Genomic DNA, 26178 nt, shown 5'->3' with positions numbered 1-26178 from the left:
GCGGATGAGTACAAATTTGATTTTCAAATTATTCTGAGCTGCTGTATCATTAGTTATTCTACAGGGTACAGAGCATTTAGTTATTTGTGACGATCTATCATGGCACATTACCACAATGGGCACAAATTGACCATAGTTCTCAACTATAGTTGCACTGAGTAAATTACCATGCCATTATTGAAAGTAATATGGCAGATAGAAGTTACAGATGGCTGTCACATTATAAAGTCAGAGCGCAGTACCAGAAGTAAGTCTGCCTGAGTCTAGTTGCCGTGGGGGGGATTTGTGGGCATCCATCAGCACTAACTGGAAGTGACAGTGTGCAGAGAGGTCCTAATTACTGTCTCACTTGACTAATTGTCGCCTCTGAAGAATGTATTCCCCACTGAGATCCCACCTCATTGACAATACTGCTCAAGACATATAGACCAGGGCTGCCTTCCCCGCGCTCAAAGGAAGTGTCCACAAATGGGAAATGTAAACACAGTACACTGCGAACTCAGTGCTACTGTCGCTGACAAAAAAAGAACAGGTTCAAATCATCTTTGTGAGTTCCAATGAAGAAAGAGTATGTGTTCCTTGTAGGGGCCCTTGTGTGGCTCACCAAAGTGTTAGTTACAGTCATCACGGAACAATATGCTGATGAATTGAGACCATTGTTGCCTTTCTGGAGCCAAACATGTTAAAATAACTTGGGGTATTCAAAATAATGCTGTAGAGATGAGTCTTTAGTGCTGGGCTACTAAACTGAATGAATGTCTTCTCTTTCAAGGTCTTACCATTCAAAGTGCATCAGCTTCTCGTTTCCATGGTTTCCCCTCTCTGCGCCAATGCTATCTTTCCACCACTATGCCTGCGCGGGAGAGAGCGAGAGGGGGAGAGAGAAAGCGAGGGAGAGAGAGAGAGAGAAAGAGAGAGAGAATGACAGAGGGCTTTCAGCAGTGGTTATCTCTCCTTTGCATAAAGTCCCCTTTGCATTACTCAGTGCATGAATGGCGTTTGAATAAACACACCAGCCAGCTCATATGGAACCCTCCACGGGTTACAAGCGAGTGGGTGTGTATAAACTCATCTAATTTGTGGTCTTCTTCAAAAATGACAAGGTTTGATCATAGATGGAAGAAAGTACATTTCCCAAATGGCACAAGGGTATTTTCCTATTAGTCACAACAAGCTAAAGGAGCAAGAGTCATTTAACATCATAATGTGGCAATTATTTGATATTCCCATCTCCTTTCCCCTTTTATAACTGGTTCACACACAGTTATCTCCACCTGAGCGGCTTTCAGGGAAGTGAAAAAGGGTGTTAACCTGAGACATCTAATTGAAAACGAAGATCAAGATCAACACAGAAAGCATTAATCTAGTGCAGTGGAAATTGTATGTTTGCCCATGCATTCCCTGTGTTCGGGCTTAAAATATTATTTAGATTCTTGATTAGAAAATTAAGTCGCAATCATTTCTTGCTGCATTAATTTGCATGCATTGAGTGAGGAGGTACCTGAGGACTTAACGCATTTGCAATGCCTTAGTATTAGGCCAGAGGGCGCTTTAATTTTAAAAGGAAAACAGCGTGCCTGTCAGTTGATGTCTTCTCTCGGAGCTCAATAAGCATTCCTTTCATGCTGTGTGAAGCTCTGCTGACTTATATGGAAACCCTGAATTTCTCCATAATTATGCTAATGGTCCAGATGGTAGCATCACGAGTGCCATTCTCTTTGATATTCTCACACTGCAGAGGGCTGGTGTGCAGACCCACGCAAACCAACACACGCTCAAAGTCAGTGTTCACACCACCTACTTGAGCCCATGTAAATTAATTCGCGGATCCTTTAGCTGAAAAAAGCCCACTCGTCGCTATTAAATGCATGTGCTTGTATTTGTTTTGGGGATTTGGCAATTCTTGTAAAGTACAATAGAGTCGCACTTCAACAAAAGGCGGGTGTAGGTGTCAGTATCCTTTATTTATCTACACATTTGCTCATGATTTACTACGACTTTTACAGTCTAATAAAAAGAACAATAAACGGCGATGTGAGTGCACTTCAAGAACATTTCAGTGACATTTGTGAAGGTTGAAAAAAAAAAGCATGCCAAGGTCATACACTGTAAGGCCATGAATAAATATTCCAGCGAATTTTATTTTAGAGTCGTCGTCCCGTCCCCCCCCCCCCCAACCACACACTCGCGCACAAACATACACATACGCGCGCACAGGCCAGCCATTCACTCACTCGAGCCACACAATAACTGTGTTCATCCAGGCTTGGACTCTGGTGGCGCCCATCAAAGAGCTCCTTTCACATCTCCGTGGGGATTAAATGGGACCTCCACCCTTTCTGGGCGGCTGTGCGCCGTTCTACCTATACCTCCAGCTGATGCACTGGCCCATGAAGAACTGCCCATTTAGGGCGGATGCTGATAAGGTGCATGTAGTGTTAAATCAATAGCACAGGCCTATACGCAAGAGCGGCAGATATCCATCTTCTCGGTGCAATGCATAGCATAGGATAGAGGCTGTTTTTGAACCCGTTAATCAGATAGAAACGCGATATGCTCAGCAGATATTGGATGTCTTTCCCCGTGAAATTTAACCAGCGGTGGAGTCTTTGTGTGTATGACGCACACACCTTCACTTCGGAGGATGGCTCGCACTTGAGAACAGTCTGTTGCTGGAAGGCTTTCAAGTCTAAAGTGGAGTTATTTGCATAGGTTAAATATTCGTGCCTTTCAGCAGCTTCTGTCGATATTACGGATTTGCTGTTCTGCCAATTTTAATTCCTTTCATTCCACTCCTCCCACATTTCTGGAATGATGGTGAAAATTGTCGGAAGGTTGATGCTTGAAATCCCGTAAAAGAGCTTCTGAAAGGGAAGTCACGAATGACAAAACACAAAGTGGGCCCACATATCCCACTGGGGTGCAAAGGAGGAGGGGGGGGGGGGGGGGGGATCAGTGCAAAGCTATCCTGCTGACATCACATCGCTTGTGCACGGTGCATGGCCATTTAGAGCGGTGTATAAGCTTTACAGTGTTTTCTTTATCTGCCGAATTCAGCAAAAATACCTGAAGTGCTAAATCACTGCTGGTTGTTTGAACCCTGAGTGAGATTGCTGCTTATTTCTTTGACTAGACTGTCTCTGGCCGTGGTGCTGAAGAGAGATCAAGCGGAAACGTACTAATCGAGTGTTAAATAGAGTTAACATTTGCCCTTTATCACATGCCACTTCGGTTACAAGATAATTTAATTTGATCAGTGGCATAACTTTGTTTGATAATTATATAGTCCAGAGCCTCCTGTCTCAGATTTACTTTGCCTTCATGGGTGCATTCAAACCTGGTAGTGATTTGAACTGGTTGCAAAAGTTAGCTACCATTACCGTGTGCACTTTAACGATTGCACATTTATAGACACACCTATAAATGCCTGCGAACTTGGTGGGCAAGTTATGAGAGGAAACTGGGAAACAGCTTCCTAGAAACGTGGTACGAAGAGAGAATTAAAGTTTTACACTGCTAGCTTTCAATTATTTTTCTCCCTTATTCCGCCATTCCATCCCTCTATTTCCCTCCTCCCTGCTCGGCATGTCTCTCCGTCTTTCTATCTGTAGTCTATCTCCATCTCCCCTTTCTCCCCTTCTCTCTCAGTCGCGCTCACTCTCTCTCGCTCTCTGTTGCGCGTTCACAATACTAACCTTGGCTCGACGTCAGAGCCTGTGCAGCAGTGCAGTATAATGGGAGCGCAAGGAACCCAGAGCGCCTCATAGGGGGGTGCATATCGCTGCTGTATCCTCTGCTTGGCGCTGTCTAGCTCCTTTCCAACCCACTCCAGTTCCTCACCTATAGCCCATGCTTGGGCTCCCTCCTCCCCACTGGATCCGTACCCTTCGACATGGATGTCCCGCCGTCCCGCGACCCCGAGGATTGCTGTTTCTTGGCGCAGTGAAGAAGGAAGAGGAGAACGGGAAGGGGAAGGAATCATGCCGGGACTGCTAATGGATTTAGGGAAAGCGCAAGTGACCATGCCGTGATCTTGCGCATCCAGGGCCGCCGTTACCCTGCCTTGCCCAACAACCGTAGAAGAATTACGAGGGAATCGAACCCGCGCACCGAGGGGAATAACCACTGTGCATTTTTTTTAAAACAACATGAAGATTACCTCCCATCATCTGATGATAACCAGTCTTGCTTTCAGGTCCAACCTCAGGCTGATCCCGCTTCTGCTGCTGTTTCTTGGTTACTCTCGCGGGATGCCACACGTTTTAAGATTTGGTAAGTAATCTGTTTATAACAATGTATCATCGACGTTACGATGTCTAATCACAACAACTACTCATAAGATTGGCCACAGCGGCACGACACATTGGCGGGATGCAGGCTGTGGAGATATTTTTGTCCCACTTTTGTCACGTTTTCCGTTAAGAGTTTGCAAATAATATCGTCTGCACTTTTAAAATAGCGTTTAGCCCGGCGAATATTTCATAGTGTGCCTTTATAATGTCACTGTATTTCGTAACAGTGTCTTCGTGGGGTTTTACTTAGTGCTTCATACGATCAGCGACGAATGACGCTTTCCAGTGAACTTGAAATCACCGTTACAGTAACTCTGGACGCTTAAAGGCAGGAGTAGTCTATGCAACAGTTCACGGCTATGAAGCTCACCACCAGAGCCGCCGCTTAAATCTCCTCACCCTGCAACCTGAATCATCCCGTAGGTCTTTTAAACTGCTGACTCTCCAGCACATCCTCTGCAGTGAATGTTTACATGTAACCATTAGCTTGCTTTCCGAGAGTGGATCAATTATTGATCTGTGAAAAGTGTCGATCAATGCGCCGGGCAACGGGCTACTTTATATCCGAAATCAGAGCGAAGAGCTTCCCATCAGGGAATTCCCACGATTTTGCTTAATTCACACGGTTGTTGCCGTTTAAACAGATACTTGCTTGTTTCCAGTGCTCACTGGATGTGCCCTTACCCAACACTGTGTCTCAGATTAGCTGTGTAATTCGGTAGTCTAAAAGTTGAGGCACTCCTTTAAAAAATATCCTGGTGAGTTAATTAGACACTTTAAAAGGATTAAAGAAGTAATTCTTCAACACTTGCCACTACGGCGAATTTTCCCCGGTACATAACTTCAAAACAGTGCCATTAACGCCCGTGTTCCTGTCTGAAAGTCACTAAATCGCAGCCTCCCGTGGCTTCCTCTGATGCTTAATTAGATCCGTCTCAGGGTGGCTCTTTCTGCCGCTCTCTGTTGCATTTACAGAGAACATCTTGGAGTGACAGGGGAGCCGCCACGACAGCGGATGTCATCAAGTGTTGACATCCTTACAATCCCCAGTTCTCCTGAGGGTCCTGTTTAAGAGTCAGGCCGCGTCCGCAAGAGCCGCCGCTATGGCAACGGGATGTGCTTGTCTTCCTGCTTCTTCCTCAGCAAGACGCGCGATTTCCCGTCTCGCGTGTTCCCTGACAGACGCCGGGCGTCTATTCAGTAATCCTCGGAGGACGGTAAAGTCCTTGCACTGGCTAATAGCAAAGTTTTCAAGGCGGCAAATGATATCGAACATTCCCAAGAGACAAAATCCAGATATCATTCTGACCATGGTTACCGCTTTATGCATATTTATTGTTCGTGTGTGCGTGTTTTATCAGTGCAAAGGTTAGACGTGAACCTCCCCATACCAAAGATGTCGCCTGTGCTAACAAGCTGGATCTGTAAGGCATCTGGTATCAGCAAGACAGACAGAACCATGTAAGATAAGAGGTGTTTCGTGTCACTGAGATCTTTTGCCCTGGGTGAACCCATGCTTGATATTTTCTCCTTCTTCTGGTGGAAGTGACAGTCAGAGCGCCTGGCACGCGTCTACGAGCCGGGGCTCTGTCCGTGGTCCTGAACAAGCGCTTGTTTAGTCGCACGGACTTGGCAGCACGGCCGCCTGTTGCTGAACAACTCTTCCTTTTCACAACACACTGATACACCTTCTATAAACGACTTAGTCTTTGTTTTTTGTTTTTTTGTTTGTTTTTTTATGCACTATAATATCTGTCATTCAAGCGCCACACACGCTCTATTGTAAAATGGCTCCATTTTCTGCACTGTAATTCATTCTCCTTAGAAAAATAAGTTTATGTGTCTGTATTTGCTTCTGAAAGAGCCGAGTTTCCTAAAGAGAAATGTAGTTAAAATAGAGATTTATGTATCAGCTTATATAAAAAATAACACAACATGTCAGTCATGCATGCACACGGGAGAATTACAAATCCCTTTAAAGACATTAGAGTCCATCCAGTACATTTCTTGTCCTGGAGGATGTGCTTACTCATCAGATAATCCCAGCTGCTCCTGCAGAAGGCTGGCTAAATGAGGAGGTCAGCTCCCCTGGGTCCGTCTGTTCCTTTCCTGCCCCAAGATCCCTTTTGCCCAGACAGGCGGCTCACATTGTAAAAACCACTGTTCTCCTGTCAGGCTGAGACCTCTACACAAAGACACACTGTAACACTACGGCATAGTCAACCTTTTGCATTCATAGCTCCAGTCTCACCATGTAGAGCGACAAGTGTCGGAGGAGAAAGGGAAAAAAAAACAGTGTTCAGGCCACCAGCTGCAGGCAAATATGCTGAGCCCATTCCCATACTGAGTTGAGTTATTATGTTCAGTGTTCCTCATTTATAAATCTTACAGGTAATTTATTTAGTTAGATGCAGAAAATAGAGCCAGCCCATACAAGTTGTAATAAAAAACCTCTTGAGAAAAGATTCTCTCTTCATTACTACTTCACATTTGCCTTCTGGGAGCACTGAATTACACTTTTTTTAGCTACTGATGTTGCTAAGGGTCTTTGGGATAGAGAACAAAATGTTTCTGTCGTTTAATTTTCTTTTCCCACCCTTACAATGAAGGCTGCACACATAAATATGCAAAATGCCCGTTTTGAATATAATCTGAAACACAACTGCTTAAAATACATAAAATTCCAATTGTGTAGAAACATCTGAACTAGCTTCCTGAAATAATTAAATAGCTTAGTGTCAGACGCTTCTAAAGCTCAGTTTTTCTCACTCACAGATGGCCTGTTAAAATTCAGTGAAGTGGAAATTCAATGTTTTCTTTCAAATCTGTCCCATAACCTGAAGGATCTCATTTTATTTTTTTATTTTTTCCATGCAAATAACATTTTGTGCATGATCCTATTTAGCTGCCCCCAAATGTTCTGTCACACAAGCAGTGAGTCATCACATCTGCTATTCCAACCCAGATGACTTTGACTTACAGACCCGCATGTTACTCTAAAAATAAAGAAATTCAGTTGGAGAAATATCAACAGTGAAACTGAGACCGCCTTTTAATTCTGATGTCCGTAGTCGGTCTGTGACTGTGAGGTTGAGTGATAACCTTATCACTGCCATTTGGAAGCAGCGCTGGCAGATGCAGTGTGTCCCTGGGCTGTCAACTCCTGCTGAAAGCATTGTTGACTCAGAGATACTCATTTCATTTGTTTATTTCCTGCTTATACTTATATTTCCCCAGTACAGACGTGTGGGAATATTTATGACTAAAACACAACATTCTTTTTCATTTTGGAAAGGAAATCAAGCTTTTTTTTCTCAGTCCACTGGCAAAAGACACAATCCCCTCGGGTAGAAGAGAAGTTTATCTAACTCCTTCCACAATGCTGTGCCAGAATATAGGCTCTCTTTTGGGTGTCTAATATTTAAACCGCTTTATCCCCTCGTGGTGGTAAAATTAGAAGGTTGTTGAAAACGAGCAAGGATAGAGGGAACACATTCAATGGGAGTTTGTGGTTAATTGACTTTATTTGCTTTTGCTTTCTGCCAGCCTGAATTATCAGCATGCTGGAGTTTAGTTTAGGATTGCAGGAATTATGGCTAACACCCTGTGCCCTGGCCCACTGCCAGCATGTTCACAGCAAACATATTTAAAATGGGCACAAAGCTGCTTAAAATATTCACGTGTCACTTGACCCAATCAAAGCTTATAGAAATATGAAACTATCTCTGCTCGCAAATGATTTCCATGGTATAAAAATACCCACCGTGGGTTTCAAGAACAAAGAGGAGATCTGTCTTACATTAGCATGCAGCACCACACATGGGCTTGAAGCAGAGAACTATCTAGATGGATTTCTAAAACATGTTTACAGTCCAGAGTCTTTGAAGGTCTTGCTGTCATGCCTCAGTTACAAAAGGCTCAATGGTGATTAATTCAGGGTACATATTTCTTGCCATTTTGAAATGGCAAATATCTTTGAGGTATGAAATTAGTTTTTTTTTTCTTAGCATTAAGTCTTTTTCTTTTCTTTTTTTCTTTTCTTTTTTTTTTTTTTTTTTGAGGTTTACCAGCAACTTTTGAAAAGATTATTTACATTGAAGGAGGCTTTAGCTGATTGACCTTGTTTGCAATGTAATCCTTTCTTGCATAACAGCCTCTTTTAACACAGTCTGCTTTTATTTATTTATTTTTTTGTTGAAAATCAAACAGAATAAATCTGAGACCTGTGCTCCTTTACTTCCCAGCGCAAGGCTTGCCTTATGTATCGGCTTTCATTATTCACAGTCTGTCACTCTTTGTCGTTGTCACTCAGGGATTTTGCCGGGTATCAGAAGGGTTAGAGGTTATATGTGCAATTGCTCTGTGAAACTGTCCCTTGAGAAGAGCCTACAGCACGTCTTGCTGCGTTGCTGCTGTGGCTCGGAGCCGACTGAAGGTCGGAGCTGAAAGCACTCACTGGGAATAATTTTTTTCTTTTCCTTTTTTCTTTTGCATCTTTTAATACATGTGGGACTGTCCTTCTCGCTATCTCACCAAGGGAGCTGGAAGTAAATTTGAAGTCACTGAGAGGTGTAAGAAAAACAAGAGTGTTTGTTAGAGAGGAAAAGAGAGAGAAAGAGAGAGTCTGTGTAAAGTGTGAGTGAGATGAAAAAACAGTGAGTGTTGAGGCATATACAGAGTAAAGATAGATTAGTTTGCCTCAGAGCGGTCCACTCTCAGCCCACTCTCAGTTGTGGTCTTTTATTACGGTTTTTTGATGGCTTCTATGAAGAGAGACGGAAAGGACAGTAGAGTATGTGGAAATGTAGTGGGAGGCCAGGAGTCATGCACTGCATCTCTGAATAAATGTCAGCAGTATCATATTAGCAAGTTGAAAATTTGCCTGGGACTGCAGATATGCATGAAATAGCTTTTATAGGAGTGAAAAACTGAAAATAGGTTGGTAACACAAATGTCCTTGTAGTTCCTTAGAAGAACTAAAACCCAAAATATGTTTTCATTAGCCAGTCGTGTGGACATGTTGGGTTTGTCTCCACTTCAAATAGACTATAAAATAGTGTGAATCAATAAAAATCAGCATGCTGGGTTGCTTCGTTGAATATTGATAAAGGAAGGAAAACTGGCAGCATAGCAAATAAGGAGTGCCAAATCCCGGATGTCCCCTTTTCGTGTATCACAGGTTACCATCTGTGAGAATACAAACATGAATATTACAAAATAAAAAGCAAATGTGTGCTCAAAGCAGAATATGAGGGATTGTGCTAATATTGCATTGTGCTGTGAATTAATGACTTAAACAGCCACAAGCAGCAGCAGCTTGAGCAGGACCACATGGTTTTGAAGTGTTCCACACTTCTGAACTGGCTGTACTTCCAGTGTTGTCACAGGAGACCACTCAGGAGCAGGAACAACATGTCATGTTTTGTGTTTTACTGTAACAGGAGGTAAAAGGTGCAAGATCTTTAACTTTATACTAGCTCAAGTGCACTAATTGCCTTTTAAGTGATTGCTTAATAGAAAGAAAATAAAACCTGGCTTGTCACCTGTTTATTACGGTAAGATGGCAACGGGGCTAATTGTTAGTAAATGTTTACAGTGTATTTGTTGTATGATTAATGCATTAAGACAGTCTCTGATTGCTTTTGTTGGTCGTGGGTTGTTTTTTTTTTGTTTTGTTTTTTTGCTGAAGGGCTTGTTTACCAATATGTACTCATAGTTTTAGTGTTTTAAAGATGTGCCTTAAGTTGAGGCAGTCAGATGTGAATTTCAAACACACAGATCAGGTAAACATTTCTGAAGGCATATATGCCATAAACGATAGCATTGATGTCCAAACTACATGGGATTCTGAAGTCAATCGATTGCAGAAAGCCCTCCGGCTGTGTTGGCTATGATGCAAGGCACCAAACAGGTCAGGATGTGGTGATTCACCTTCATTTCCAGCCAGCTGAATAAAGAAATAAAAGAAGGAGCAGAGCTATGGGTTGAAGGAGAGAAAGCAAAATTCGGGCTCCCATTGACAGCATAGAATGTCAGATGTATGAACATTTCTCTGTGTGAACCAAGGACACAGGGGGAAATGGGCTCTGTGGGAGGACATATTGAGGCAGGCTTACTTAAAGTCATGTTCTTTGAACCAGCATGACGCTCCATTGTCAAGGCTGCACAAGGGCTATGCAAAATGCCTCCCCCTGCAATGTTGAATTTATTTTTTCTCTGCTTTCACTCAGAGGGTTTGTAAGTGTTTGGGTAGCTTTCTGATGTTGTTTTGATGACAGTTTTGAATGAAAAGATGAGATTAGACATATGTGAGGGGGGGGGGGAACCGCAACAGTATAGGAAAGCCTAAGAATTATTAAATAAAGCAAAATAAACCACAGAGTTTGCAAAAGCATTTTTTGAAGCTTTAATAAGATAAGATAAGGCTTTAATGCTACCTGGCTTGGCTGCAGTAGGTTTTGATTGTGTTCTGCTGTTTGTCATCCACGCTCAGAGACAATCCAATTGAAATGACCTACTAAATCTGGCCCTTCTCCAAACATAACAGTGGACTGGAATAGGCTTGGTTTGATATTCCCATCTTGCACAATTTATTTTAAGAGCCTGAAGAGACATAATGGAGCCAATTGCTTCCATTTCTCTTACACAGCTTCCCATGAGATATACCCACAGCTTTTTAAAAATGACAAAGAACCCTGAATTTGCTACCCAACAGAGTTCGATTGAATGTGGGAAATGGTGAAATTACCTTAAAAAATAAGAAGCAGCAGATCAGGAGAAAGATTAAAGCAGGAGCCTTCATTTTTCACCCATTTCACCTCTTTAGCCTTTTTGCTTTTATCCTGAAAAGATGTTTTCTTATTTAGTTTGAAAAACTACACAACTGCACATATTTGAGGAGCTTTGCTTTTTAATCTGCTTTTTTTTTATCACTTGCCCTCTGGCTATTTTCCTGCTAAAGTCAGTGTGCGAGTCTCTTTCATTTCTTTCTCTCTTTGCTACTGCGCAGCTGCCTGTGTTTGCAGAACAAGCAAGACAAATTGACACACCTTTGCAGCAAAGTGTACCTGTAGCTCTGATTATCAGCTAGCTTGTGTACAACAGTGGCTGATGGGAGGCTGATGAACCCAAACTAGGAGCTGACATTTTCCTGCCCTGTGGCTGAGGGAGAGAGGAGGGGTGCAGGTGTCCGTTCGGGTCTAATGCACCATCCATTCAGTCGTTTAATTGAGTGTCTTTTATCTGCCTCCGGTGACCTCTTTTATTCTCAATTTCTCCCTCTTCGTTTCCTTCCCTCATCTATTTTTTCTGTGCCCCACCCAGCTCTCTCTTCTTCTGTCTCTCTCTTTTCTTCCCAAGTCAAAATTCCTCTTTTTGCTTGTTTGACAGCACACCCATCTACCTGCATCTAGCTCTGACTTTAGACATAATGGCCTGCTGTTTTCTAAACCAATCTGATGGGCTGTGAGGAGACAGTATCATGCTGAGGTGCACTTTCAGCATCGAATTAATATCCAGAAAATAGACTTTTCTGTCCATTTTCCTCTTATTTTCTCCATTTCTTTGCCTTTGTCCTTCACTGCCCTTCCTCTCCATGTCGTCTTTGTTTCCCCTTTGGCTTTCAGCTTGTCTGCTTGTCATTCCTCTACTTTGTTCTGTCTCACTGCGATCAAACCTTACTTCTCCCTGTCTCCTGATCTCAGCGTCCTTGCACACAATGATGAAAATCCCCGTACTTTGGCATACAAAGTCGAAATCTCAATTTCAAAGCAAGGAATACCTTTTCAGTCGAATATTTTCATTTTCGTACACCCAGTCTGGAAAAGGAACATTGTATTTGGGCTTTTATCACCATTTAAATTGTGCCCAACATATAGAGCATATGCTATCATTATTACCTCTACACTCTCCATTTCATTTTCACAGCAGAAATAGCTCTGGTTAACTAATATAGATTTACTGCAGAGGAAAAACACTCTTGTTTTAACGCATTGCAACCCACTAGCTGTTAGTGCTGTTAATGCAATCTTATCCACTTATCCACTGCACATATGTTTTTCTTTCTTTTTTTCCCTCAATATCTTTTTGGCTTGTTAAAGTTTCCAGGCATCCATGTCATTATCTCCCTGAAAACAATAATGCCCTTCTTTGCAAAGATCTCTAAATTTATGAAGATTAAAAATTATTATAATTAGATTCAGTAAATCCAGCGAACGGGCTCATTTTTCTACCCTTCTCCATCGCCCTGTGAAAGCCCAACTGTTAGAATTAAAGAGCTGCCTCCTGAATTAATTCTTGACCTTTGCCTCTAACGGGAGATAACATCTGCCCTTCTACAAGAAAGAAAGTCTAATTTACTAGCCATTTTGTTCAAAATTACATTGGTAAGGGTGTAATACAGGGCCATTTTGATGAACAAGAGAACAGTGCGAATTAGAATGAGTGCAGCAAAAGGAGCAAGGAGGACAATAGACTCTCATATAATTTGCCGAGACTTAATTGCAGCATTATAAATTGAACTTCTTTTTGGCTCTGCACCAGGGCTGGATACATATGATAAATGTTATATGTGTTGTAAGTTAAGGCTATCCTGTTAAAATATTCTCCCTATATCGGAGTGTTTTTAGCGCCTGAAATGAAATGTTAAGAAATGGTGCGATAGTGAGATGAGTGTCTTAACACCCTGCTTTTTGGCAAGTATGCTGGAGACAGTTAGAAATCCCTATGCTTAACTTTTAAGACTGTGAGATTACTGTTAGTCAAGTTCTTATCTATATTTATTTTGTTGAGTGATACAGCTTGAGGGCTGAAGTATCCAGGGATGCTCAACACACCAAATCCATCCTGCATTACGCTTCCCAGTTGCGATGCCGTAAATGGCGATATTATCACAGTGGGGAAAATTAATATAAACCAAGGATGCACATGCATGGTCACAATGTTCTCCAGGCTGGACTCCTTTAGCCTGCAGTGGATAATTAGCATCTCTCACACGTGCTTAGGCTTGATTAAAACTCAGTTTACAGTGAGCAGTGCTGTGAGGTCGCCATCTGTCACCTGCCGAGGCCACCATGAGATGTACTCTAGTCTGAGGGAGTGAGAAAGACCCTGTGTGTGTGTTTGTGTGGGTTTGTTTCATAGAGTAGAGAAAAAGATGAGGCATACGAAGAGAAATGGCAAAGACAGGTGAGGCATGAAGCAGCAGGAAACATTCTATTAAATAAGTTGCGCTGCTCAGTCCCTATGGCCTGTATATTAGACACAAATCACATATTTTCTGTGTGGGCAGAAAAAGTGTCTGACTGCACTTTTGAGATTTGTATTATTTACGTGAACTGCATAACCTTGTGACTGCAGTTTTAGGAATGCTCATGTTTATACATGGAATTCAGATGGGAAGTCTGAGAGCTCTAAGGCTCATAAAACCTACAGTGTGTGAAAGCCACTGTATTTTTCCCCAAATGCATGTGCATTAGTCAAATAAGACTTTTTGTTTTACCCCCCTCTAAAATACAGAATAAGAATACAATGCTGCAGCTGTAATATAAAGTACATCACAACTGCAAAGTGTATATTTGTTCTGATGATGATGAACCAAAGACATTTACATACCTCACCACAAAATGTGGAAACAATGCACATAGACTTTTTTTTCCCCACAAATGAATAAATAAATAAATCTTATTTCCATAGTATCGTGAATATTTCATGGTATACCCTGGAACAGTTGGGCAGGTGGGAAGAATGCATTAAAAAATCATGCTGCAGCAATGAGGGGGCCAAGCACCTCACCGAGACATAGTTTTCACAACCTTGGTAAGGGTTGCCGAGTCTGTACACCAAGTTTGGTGTTAACACACTTGCTGAGATATGATCTTCTTTCTTGGGATGTACTGCTCCGATTTTTTCCATTTCTGATACGATACAGAAACCTTGGCTTCAGGTAGCTGCTGATACCACGTACTGCTCCGGAACCAGTGTTAAATTAGTAAGCTTTTCTCCTCACTGTGAGGCCGGGAATCTTTTATATGTAAGGCAGCATCCGAGCTCAACATGAAGATTGCTTTGCAAACTTTATAAAATATAATAAAATAAAATACGACAAATAAGTACGTCAAAGAATGTAAATTTACTGAATTGGTATTCATTAGTGAAATGCTAAATTACACAAGCCAATGAAAAGTTACAAAAGAAAATTACCAGTGTAATTAAAGCTTCTCATTGGTGCATCCCTACATATCTTTACAGATTTTGATTGGCTGTAATGCTTTGGTAATGTAATGTTTAAATCCAGATACTCCATTTAAAAAAAAAAAGGATTTGAAAAAAAATCCTCTACTTGATCCAAGGAGACCAGTGACCATATTTTGTCAATTTAGCATAGGTAACCAAAGTTATGTGCATAAGTGCACCTCCAACTTTGGCTTGTTCATGGCCCTCAAAGCACAGACGTTAAGATAGTAGACAGTTCCCAGTCAGGATGGTGAGTTTCACAATGTTTTGCCATGACAGAACTGACTCCAATGGCAGAAAAAGAGGAAGATGTGATCATGTACATAAGAAAACGTAGAAGCCCAATTTAATCCAAAGCACTGTTGCCTGTCACCCAATAAACTCCCAGTCTCTGTATCTGTCACAGAGGCGAGAAAAAAAAAGCCTTTCAATGTTCCCCACAGAGAAACAACATAAAGACAACTGAAAGCTATTTGCCTGCGAAGAGTGAAAATGACTCCTCTTCCCGAGGCACCACTGAATGATGCCTCAGCAAGAGCTCAAAGGTGTTACCACCTGTGTACATCTCATATTACAACAACCATAATGTCTTTTGTTGTGTACCTCTGATGATTTGTGTGTAGCAGAAGTGTCAGCAGATATTTTCTAAAATACCTCTCATCTAACCACCCCCATGGAAAATAGGGAATTGTCATTAGATTGTTTTAAACCATTTTTAATACGTTCTAATATACATACAGTTCTGATAATATATAAAATATTAATGTAGCCCAAAATGTAATTATCTCCACTTGTTCTGTAATGTTAATAAATCATTTTGGGGTAAAAAATGATTTCTCTGCATGCCTGTTTGGGAAGAGATTCTCACTGGGGGTGTGCAGTGTGCAATGTGGGAAACAGATTTGTGATACTAACTGAAATTTTAAAGCAATTTTAAAAAAATAAAGTAACCCTTATTAGTATTAAACTCCTTTGTGACCTTTTTATGGGTTTATAAGGAGCTTTTTAACAAGCTTTGTAGCATGTATCTATGTGAGCGTGTTTGGTCATACAGCAAAACAACCACAGAACGTGTTTCTTTAGGGAGGTTGTGCAATCTCAAGTGCAGGCACATATTTTCTGTGAATTGTCAGAATGTGTGTGTGCACCCTTATATGCCTATGTGTGCAGGCGAGTGTGAGCACTTAGTGCTTATACATCTTATTTTCACAGTAGTTGGTATTTCTTTTCAGTTGCTTTCACAATTCGAGAGCAGTGAAGAGGCTGGAAACCGCTAGCAGACAGAAGTCATTTAGGAATTCAGCAATTCAAGGCCTGTGGAAGTGTACTCACAGTTTGGCACAATTAGTACCAAAAGGGGTCCCTGCTTGACAAATTAGCACACAAAATGTCAGCCGGTAGTTTAGCACATCCACAATAAGCCCTTGCAAATTAGCACATACTTTGAGGAGGGAGCTGGCACATTATTATGAATAGAGAGAGCCTAGCAAATTAGCACATCTGTTGCCAGCGCCTGGAATTAATACATGTTATATGATCACTGGTTTCCCACTTGGAGCCGGGTCAGGGATGAGGGCCATGGCACACATTCTAATTGAAGACAGTATGTGCTCATTATAAGAGATTGATGAAATTGATCTTTTTGCAATGGATAAGCTCATTATTACTCTGAGTTCAGCTCAAGTTAGGCATCTTTAAATGCTGCAGGCGGGAGCTATAAATTCTCTCATCAGCCACATTTTCCTTGTACTCAGTGGATTCTTGCATGACAGCTTTGTTTAGTTTCAATCTTCGAAGTGCGTGATTGTGTCTGTTTGCACTTGTATGTTCAAGTGTGTGACTCACTCTGAGTCTTAGCATCCAGCAGTGGCAGGTGACAGTCCAGCCCAGTGTCAAGAGGCTTTAAGGTGACAGGAGTGATTCTATTCTGGAGAAAACAGCAACAAGCCAGACAAGCTAGATAAAAACTGTTGTTCACACACAATAGCTCCTACGGGTTTCATCTTCAGCTTCGAACGGGTTAGCTGATTATAGATTTGTTTTTTATTGATTGGTAGTACTTGTTTTTTTCCCTTATTTTTCATGCTGTATATCATATTCTGTTTTAACTATGCTTGGTACTTTTGCAGCAAATGTGCATTCCTGATTTTGTGCCACCAGTGACGAACGTCGCAGTTATTTTGATTCACCTAAACGTATTGACTTATCAATCTCTGGCAACCCCTCATCATCCAGTCCTTGATTCGGAGTTATATTTAAGAGCTGCTCATTAACAGCCCGTTAATTATCAGGTCGCTGCTGATTCCTTCCTCATTTGTTCCTCAGCTACATTTCACATGTTGCCTGCATCACACTCTAAAGTGCTACTCTTGGGCTCACTAGACACAACCAAAAATGTATTGAGCATCTTTCTAAACACAATATTGTTTTATTTGCTAGTTTTACAGTTTCCTCTGTCTTGCTCTTTCAGTATTAATGCTCATCAAGATAATAAGACCATAAAGGATGTAGTTGCCAAACAATGCATTGGCATGTATAGTCTTGGCTACAAAATGTTTAAACACAGCATGCATGTCTTATCGTGCACACAGACTAAAATAGTAAAGAATGTCACACCTCCAAAAGCAATGAATATTTACAAGAAGTATTTGACAAATAAGCCAACATCCTGCAGTGATCCAAATAGTTATAATTTTTGTACAGACTGCAGAAGATTTTTTGTATGATTGGCTGTCATAACACGAGAGCGCTTCCAGCAGAGTTTGAGCATCCTGTGTGCTGGTCAGATTTTCAGGGATCTTCAGGTCAAGATAGAATTGGCTCTTGTGTGGCATAGGAAGGTCAGTCATCAGCTCTAAGAAGGGGAGCTTCAGATTAACGACCAGGGGCGGCGAATCTCTGCAGGCCTTCATGCATCATGTCCCATTCACCGCCAAACATGTCAGGGTGCGCTCCCACTGGGAATTTCAGGGATATTTATGGAGCGTTTCCATCACTTTTGCCTCCTGCCTGTTGCACTGATCCTCTCTGGCTGAAAGATGGAGGAAGGAAGAAACGGGCCAGCGGGTTAGGGTGTGGTAGATGTTGGGGTGTGGTGGGTGGAGGTCTTGCAGCCAGACTGAAGGCTTTCATGCGCATACCTGGGCCATTTGCCTTAGCAACGCGGTTGCTCGCATGTTGCCATGGCAGCCACCCGACTGCCCACTGCCATCCTGCAGCTGCACTGCTGGTCATTAGTCACAGAGACAGGTCGTACACACTATCACAATGCCCTTCCTCCACCAATCAGCTCCTCACATGCCAAAAGTGCCGGTGCCTCTCAGCCATAGCATAGCTGCATGAGTCGCCATGGCAACATATCTAACTCCCATCTCTCATTGTACAAGAGCATCCTTCAGTAGAGAGAGCTAATTGTGCTAAATGTATTTTCATTCACAGTTTGCAATGCTTCGCAAGTGCTCACAATTCAACAAAGTAATAAAAAAAAAAGTCTTAGCTTTAATCTTTGTTCCAAACAGCATGTGATCAGCAGATAGACTTTACTGAATGTGATTTTCAAGGTTGTCTGTTACTAGTGTTTTTCAAGTATGCCCTTCAGAGATGTACTTTTTCTGTGTACAGAAGTTAATTTAGAACAAACTTAACTTCTGAGAGATATTAAGCCAGTGAGCAAGTTATTGCATGAATTGTAATCCAAAATACACTTCATTAACAGTGATAAAACATTAAAAGGGAGGAAAGTATACAGACACCCTCCCGCATTACGCTTTGGTCTTGACTTTCCGCTCAGTCTTTCTCTCTTTCTTTCAGTGACACACAGCCACACACATATCCAGGCACACTGAAACACTCCGATCAGCGGGCCCTGTTTTCTCGTCAGAGTGATTATCCAGCTCATAACTCACTCAGAGCTTTCATTTGCACCATAATTCAAACCAATCCCAGTGATGGAAGCTCTATAATTCTTACATGCACACACACACGCACACACACAGGCTGATTATCTCAGCTGCAACTCACACACCTGCAGTCACACGGACCACAAAAACAAGAGAAAGGAGAAGATAAATGCAAATATAATAGGTAGAGTGTTATTAGACTTTAAACAAGGTAAATATACATTAACTCGTATGGGTTTTAATGTCACTTATGTCTCTTGAAAGATGCATAACATCTACTTTGGGAAGGAGCACGAGATGGATTAGTCTCTATAATCAATAGTGCAAATGAAAACCAAGGATTCATGTAGCACATTAGATTCAAAGGAGCACTAACGCAAACGATAACCACTGCTATTCCATTTATTAGCATTTTGAAATTTAACTGTAAATATTTTATGTTATCCTCTGCAGACTTTTATTTAATGTTTCTTCTTAAGGTACATGATTTCTATCAAACCAGCATGCCCAAGACATACAGCTTGCCAGGGAAATCAGATGTGCATAACCTAAAGTCCTTATGCTAATTTTCAACAGCCCAGTGGAGCTCAGCCTGCTCCCTCAGGGCTATACTGTAATAATTATCTATTAGGTCAGACTGACATGATTTCTATCATCTTTAATGGTGATTTTTGGGTATTCGCTCCTTTGAAGATTAATGTGTCATTTCAGTAAAATGAAAAGCCATGAATAGCAACATGTTCGCATCACATCGCTGTATAGGAGGAGGATTTACACATGAAAAAATCATTAACTCAGCTCACTGAGTGACACAGTGACGCTCAGAATGTGTGCTTCATTGGCTTCTTAACTTTGTACATATCTCTTATCACAAACTGCAATGCTGGACTGGGCTATATATAAATGAAAATTCCATAAAATAAAGTAAGAACCCCCAATATATGGCTGTACTGTGGTGACAGTGACAAAGCTCCCTTCCCCGGGTTAATGACATCTTCTTTGCCCTCCTGCTCTCATTTTCTATCACTGCCTGCCATGGCCAGATGCTATTTATAGCCGCTATCTGTTACTGTAAAGCCCTCTTTCTTTCTGTACTCTTTCAAAAAATGTGCCACTCTTTCAGTTTTACTTCCCCCTTTGCTCCGTATAATTGAATCAATAAACAGGCTTTAAAGTTTTTCATTTTGGATTCAGTCAAACTGACTCTCTGTCCTCCAAGAGGATGGGATCCATAGAAGGACTCGTGAACTCTGCTCTCGTCTTCTGGAGTGTTTCTCAGAGCTCCTTTCACAACACCCTTTCATCTTTCCCCCCTCATGCATTCTCTTTTAAGTTTGATTTTTGTATAGCCTTCATGGGATTTAGACCACTTTCAAAGGTGTATCAGCTGTTGAAATGTGTTGTCTTCCTATGTTTTTATTTTCATAGCTGAAAGTGGCTGATTAACTCCAAAGCTGTTTCACATTCAAATATTGTTGGTGTGATTTAATATATTAAGAAGAATAATAACTGTATATGTATAGCACTTAAAAAAACAACACACAGTGACAAAGTGCTTTGCAGTTGGGATAAAAACACATTAAAAGCAAGTGTCCATATTTATACATGCAAACACAGAGTAATATGCTACATAATGCTGCATATCAGACCCCCTTTCACGCGGTTTTACCTCATCCTGTTGATGGATGTGTGAAAATTCTCTCTGACCCCAGTTACACCTGAAATTGCATATGTGCTGAGTGGCTGGCTTGTGGATTAGATGATGTGAACACTGATATATTTTCATAAATGTTCCTAAAACCCATTAAAAACAAAACAAAACAGAACATGCAAATTTGGTGCAATTTTTTATACCCAATTCCAGGAAAACATTTTAAAACTTCCTATGATTCAAAGTTCAAAATGATCCTTTTTTATTCTCCTCTTTGGTGCATTCCCTTAGTTTATCCACTTTGTGAATCAAGCTCCTCTTCCTTTAAACCAGCGTTCCTCGAAATGGCTTGCAAACAGAAGGTTGGGTCAAAGCCAGAGCAACTACTGTAGGGATAGCTGCTCTAATTGACATCCTAAAGATCCAAGACTTGTGTGAGATGGGTGTTTATAGCAGTCTAAGAATGACTTGCATCACCTGTGGGACCATCTACAATTTCAAAAGGATCCCAAAGACAGAAAATAGGAGAAAGCATACCAAGTCCAGTGTAAATACATGCAGATAAATTATGCTTGACATAATCAGAAAACAAGACACATTTGTAGTGGCTCACTTTAAACATTGATATTCTTTGTCTCGGATCCTGAAGTGCATAAATAGACCAGCTGGAGCATTAATTGTCCCTGTTGTGCTCAGAATAACTGACAGTTCTGAAGGATGCTATTTTAAACTGACAACACCTTTCTTTGCAGCAGTAATTATAGTGTCTGGTTATGTAAAAGTTTTTATTTCATCAGTTACAGACACCAAAAAGGTAACAAGATTTGCCAGACAGCAACAGAACCAACCGAGTAAACAGTGAGATATACAGTTAGGTTCATATGTTTTTAATTAGTATTGTTAAAAATGCCCCAATGGCATCTTAATTTCTGATTTGATTGACCTTCTCGTTATCTGTCTTTCTGACTTGCCTCTATTTATACCCACTATAAATATGTTTCTGATTTCCCCCGTGGCTCTTATTCTCTCGTCTACCTTTTCACTTTAATTTCCCTCTGCTCTTGCCCGGCTTTCTTTGCTCGCATCTCATTTGAGAATCATTTAAATCAATGGGACAACTGGTAGAGTGAACCTTTCTGTCAAGGCTGAGCGAGGGAGTTAAAGAAGGGCAACCACCCCTGAACTCACCTCCCAATGCAACTAATTGCCTATAATTACGCCGACGACTGCCACAGAATGCAAATCAGCAGGGATCCAAATGCCTACTCCGCATTGTAAATCTGTTTCATGTCAGCATGAAACTGAGCTGTGAAAAGCATTGAACACAGCAGCATCAATAATATGAGTACAAATACTTAAAAAATGATGCACTGCTTGAGCTGTAATTGCCTGCATCATATCCATCATTTACTTGAAGGTTTCTTGTGTTAAGGAATCTATGGCAATTATAGGAGGCTGGACTCGCCATTCAAACGTCTTGTTCTCTCCTGCTTTTTATCCCTCAGGAGGAATATTTGAATCCATTGAGAGCGGCCCCTCGGGAGCAGAGGAACTAGCCTTTAAATTTGCCTTGAACACAATCAACAGGAACCGCACATTGCTCCCCAACACCACGCTGACCTATGACATCCAGAGAATAAACATCTTTGACAGCTTTGAGGCTTCCCGGAAAGGTGAGTCAAGAGGAATGGAAAGGACGTTTAGCTGAATCTCACTGTGAGTGCTTTTTGTTCTTACATGAATTTGTATTTTACAGGTAGCCATTCAGACAAACGCTGCACACTCTACTTTCCTATTTGAGTGTCAAATCGATTCATGTTTTATCAGTTAAAAGGATAAAAGTAATGTCCATGTATAGCTTGTATTTTTATGCTGTAAAGCCCATGTGTAATGCATTAACCTTTTGTAAAGGAAACCTAAAACCTGCCCTGTTGGTCGCTGATGATGGACAAGCATTTGTGTTCATGGTGTCTGAAATCTCAATTTACTGCTCACAGTAAAGAAGATTATTGCATCATTATTATTATTATGAACGTGTAAACCGGGCAGTGATTCGAGATAAAACCACAGAGTACATCGTAGAATATTTTCTGTTATTCGCCCCATCTAACCACTAATGCAGTTTACATCCACAAACGACTTGACATTTATTTGTTAAAATGGGCTACTAATTGACAGAGTTTAAAGAGAGTTGAGCTAACGAAGGGGAGAAAAATGACCAAAGATACCTTGTGAAGTCCTCACAGTTGCGAGGCTTATTAATTTGCTATTTTTTTCCCCGAGTGTTCCCATCTTTTTTTTCCCCCCTCTCTTTGTTTGCCCACATCAATCACAACCACAGTGGAACAGTGTGAAAGATGTTCTCCTTCCTACTCAAACAGAGGTCCAGCTTGTATAAACAACGCTCCGAACCGCTAGCGGCTATAAAAGAAAATTCCACAGTCGGAATTAAGATTATCCGCTGGGCTGTGGAAATTATTAAGCACCGGTTCTGTTTATGTTTTGGTTGCTTCAGGTGACATGTGGACAAAAAAAAGAAAAAAATTGAGCAGAGAATATGAGATATAGTGAAACTTAAAAGCATAACCGAAACATGAAACTAACTGTCTTTTTGTTTTCTTTTGTTTTATTTTTCCTTGCTACCCCGTCAGCATGTGACCAGCTTTCCTTAGGTGTGGCGGCCATTTTTGGCCCCTCACACAGCTCGTCAGCTAACGCGGTCCAGTCCATCTGCAATGCTTTGGGAGTGCCCCACATCCAGACCAAGTGGAAGCATCAGGTGTCAGACAACAGGGACTCGTACTATGTCAGCCTATACCCTGACTTCTCCTCCCTTAGCAGAGCCATTCTCGACCTGGTGCACTTCTTCAAGTGGAGAACAGTCACCGTGGTCTATGACGACAGCACAGGTACAGGTACAGTCGGTGTCTGTCTTCATTTTCCACTGGTGCGTGTTTTGTGTGATGATGGATGTGACAATTCTTAAAACCAACCAAAAAACAATGTCCAGTAAGAAAGAAGTACCAGGTGATCTACAAAAAGCAGCAGTGCTGCTCAGAGTTCAGAGAGTGCTTTGTAACCTGTCAAGTTAATTCAGAAATCAATAGCTTACTGTTCTGCCTTAGTCCTCCAGGTGCTGCCCGTGTCAGTCTTCCAGGAGAGTGAGCAGCAGCACAGAAAAAAAACGAGAACCACATTACCCAGAATGACCCTGTGTCTCTTCAGATTAATGCAATGCAGAATTGTAGTATGTGGGCGCTGACAACAGCCATTAATAACACACAGAGACACTTGATCTCTGAGGGTGGCAATCAAATGAGTCTCTGAGCCATTTTGTCTATCCTGTGACTTTGCGGAGTGCCTCGTAACGTGCTTTTTAAAAGGCGAGTCGTATTTTAGCTGGAGTACAGTGAGAGTTTTACAAGGTAAAGTATAATCACTCTAGAGAAGATAACAATATTCAAATGCGTATTCACAAGTTATGAGCTTTTTGGCATGACGTGGTTGACAAGTAAATGTAAGTAAATCACAGAGCAGAGAGGAGGATTAAATTTTCAGGTTGCCTAATGAATTCAATTTCTTCTCTCCACCAGTCTATATAGTCTTGTAGTTGACATCCTATGCAGCGCCTCTAAATAGATACGAGAGCCCTTTTGTTCCTTTTGAAAGCATCACCTTTACAGCCATTTGACTTCTTCAAGTGTCTCTTCTTCCACATCTGTGATATATTGTAAATAGCCAATCCTGCAGCGTTCTAGCACTCATACATTAACCTCAGCTGATATCCCATTGGCTCGTCCCGCTTGCCACATTATTTTGACTCATCTCCTTGACCTCCCCTCTCTTCCTACCTTGGAGCTCAGTATGTTAACACCCTCACTCTCCTGCAAACTGTCCCGGAGAGATGCCAAACGGGGTGATCTCTCACCTCTCTCTGCATCAGATAGGAGCTGCTTGGGCCTCCTCTGTGGTACGTATAGGCTGTAACGCACCTGACGCCCTGAAAAGTGTGACAGCTGCACAGCCATGTTGTTTACCCCCTCCGTTTCCACCCGGTCTCAGGCTGTAATCACACAGCTTCATGCTCCAGAGCCCCGCGCTGCTGATTGGAGCCTATCTGACGGCTGACAGGAAAAACTATCAGAGGGGATAAAATATTCACACACAGCCGTTAGAAGATCCAGGGGGAAAGTCTGAAGGAATTAGCCAGAGCCCACAAACATCTACAATGACAGTGTTTCCCAAACGTTGAGCTCCCTTGACAGATTTTTTTTCCTAGCTTAACACCTCCCAAAGTGTCAGTTCGAACAAAAACAGGGAGACGCAGACATGCCCTAGAGTAGGGATCTATTGGGATTACCTGAGGAAAGCTGTATAGGTTCAGTATTCCTCCCTACAATGGTACTTTTCAAGGCGAGACCTGCATGTTCCTATTTCACACCAATCTTTCTATAGGCCTCAGGGAGACCCAGCCCCACTCACAGTAAGACCATTAAACTGCTCACACAGCACTTCATTTCAAAATAAAAAATAGGCTGAGCTATCTTAAAGTGGTTGAAAAAAAAATCCTATCTCTCTCCAGTTCCCTCTCAAACTATCCTTGCTGCTCCATCCATTTTTATACCCATGACAAGTAATCATCTCTCCCATCAATCCAGCCTCTTTCATCCCTGGACTCTGAAGTTCTTTACTGAGGGAGAAACTCATTGTAATCTCATCACAGTATCTCCCGGAGAGCTTTCTACCTGAGCGTGTGGTCGAGAAATGAAAGGTGAAGATTGTAGCTCAATGTGTGACGAAGGCGCCGGGCTCCCTGGGGGCAAGTACAAGCTGGGCAAACAGAGCCTCTCTCATCAGAACACGTCTGAAGTGTATGTGAGAGAGGCAGAAGAGGCAGGATTGACCACGGCTTTCCATCTGGATAAAAATTGAACCTATTCCGCGCTATTCTATGGTATCATGGAAGACAAGAGCAAATCACCATTTGGGAAGCTTCTTTCAGGATGGGACTTTCTGTAGGAGGTTGCAAAATGAGGCGCTCTCTGTATTGTGGTTTTTGTTATGAAAGAGTGCAATGTGCTGGCTTGGTGTAACATTCTCTTGATAAGTCTGTAGCTGTCTGTTTGCTTGCCAAGCATGAGTAGGAGGATCAATAGACTGCGGATTAGGAAGACATGCATATGAGCATATTTTTTCTGCTGAGAATACATGACTCCAATTGGTCTTCGTGGCCTCCTTAGAATCAGAGTTACTTCAAAATGGTGGCACATCAAACACACCATATTGCTGCATCTTTAAAATGGTCCTTTCACACTATATATGTATCCTCTTTGTCTGCAGGTCTCATTCGACTGCAGGAGCTGATCAAGGCACCTTCACGATACAACATTCGTTTGAAGATCCGACAGCTGCCCACAGAGACCAAGGACGCCAAGCCACTTCTGAAGGAGATGAAGAAGGCAAAGGAGTTCCATGTCATATTTGATTGTGGACATGAGATGGCTGCCTGGATCCTGAAACAGGTATCAACTCACCTTAATGAGCCCTGATACTCTCTTAGACTCACGGATGTCTGCAGCATTTGTGAACAGCATAAGTAATTTTATCACACTGTTTCCTGAATTTAGTTAAAAGTAAGTTAGCTACTGTATAAAATTTACATAATTTCCCCTTAAAGAAATTTTCACATGTTACTGAGTACCCAGACTCATATATATACACATATATATGTGCTAAATAATCAACATAAGTCCATTCGTGATCCCTATCTTATTCTTTCTCTCTTTAAGAACTGCTGCAGATCTGTACATCTTTAATCCTTGTGTGTTAGATATCTACTCGTGGCCCGTCATAATGGATGCTTTCCATTGTACATATTTTTTTTCTTTTAAATTATAAAGTCTAATTCTGCTCACAGGCATGTTCAATTCATTTAGCAGAGGCGCATTATTAATGAGAACCGTGGGGGTTGTTGTTGAGCTCAAGTCTTCTCACAAGCATATTGCACAGTTGGAGTTCTCTCTATAGCTGTGTGTCAAAACTAATGATTCTTTATTGTGGCGCATATTTTGTTTGCTATTTATCGTTGCATGCACAATGCAGT

At 41.6% G+C, this 26178-nt stretch overlaps 1 protein-coding gene across 2 annotated transcripts in view; it reads left to right on the top strand.

Annotated features, from left to right (window-relative positions):
- The first annotated feature begins 3715 nt into the window (after window positions 1-3715).
- Window positions 3716-26178, top strand: part of LOC147312754 (glutamate receptor ionotropic, kainate 2-like) — a 68358-nt gene continuing 45895 nt past the window's right edge. Inside the window, exons 1-4 of one of the 2 annotated variants that reach the window (XM_086264375.1) lie at window positions 3716-4272; window positions 21581-21748; window positions 22727-22990; window positions 25416-25597. In XM_086264375.1, the coding sequence (XP_086120501.1) occupies window positions 4149-4272; window positions 21581-21748; window positions 22727-22990; window positions 25416-25597 (738 nt within the window). In that variant the 5' untranslated portion in view covers window positions 3716-4148. The remainder of the gene's footprint in view (window positions 4273-21580; window positions 21749-22726; window positions 22991-25415; window positions 25598-26178) is intronic. The other variant, XM_086264376.1, reaches the window with a different exon arrangement.

Source organism: Aulonocara sp. 'chitande type north' Nkhata Bay, linkage group LG15, assembly GCF_057382095.1.
Source record: "Aulonocara sp. 'chitande type north' Nkhata Bay isolate Kocher_YH1m ecotype deep benthic linkage group LG15, A_spYH_male_GT1.1, whole genome shotgun sequence".
Lineage (NCBI taxonomy): Eukaryota > Metazoa > Chordata > Actinopteri > Cichliformes > Cichlidae > Aulonocara > Aulonocara sp. 'chitande type north' Nkhata Bay.
Note: the sequence above shows the minus strand (reverse complement) of the source record. Positions and strands in the feature narration are given on the sequence as shown.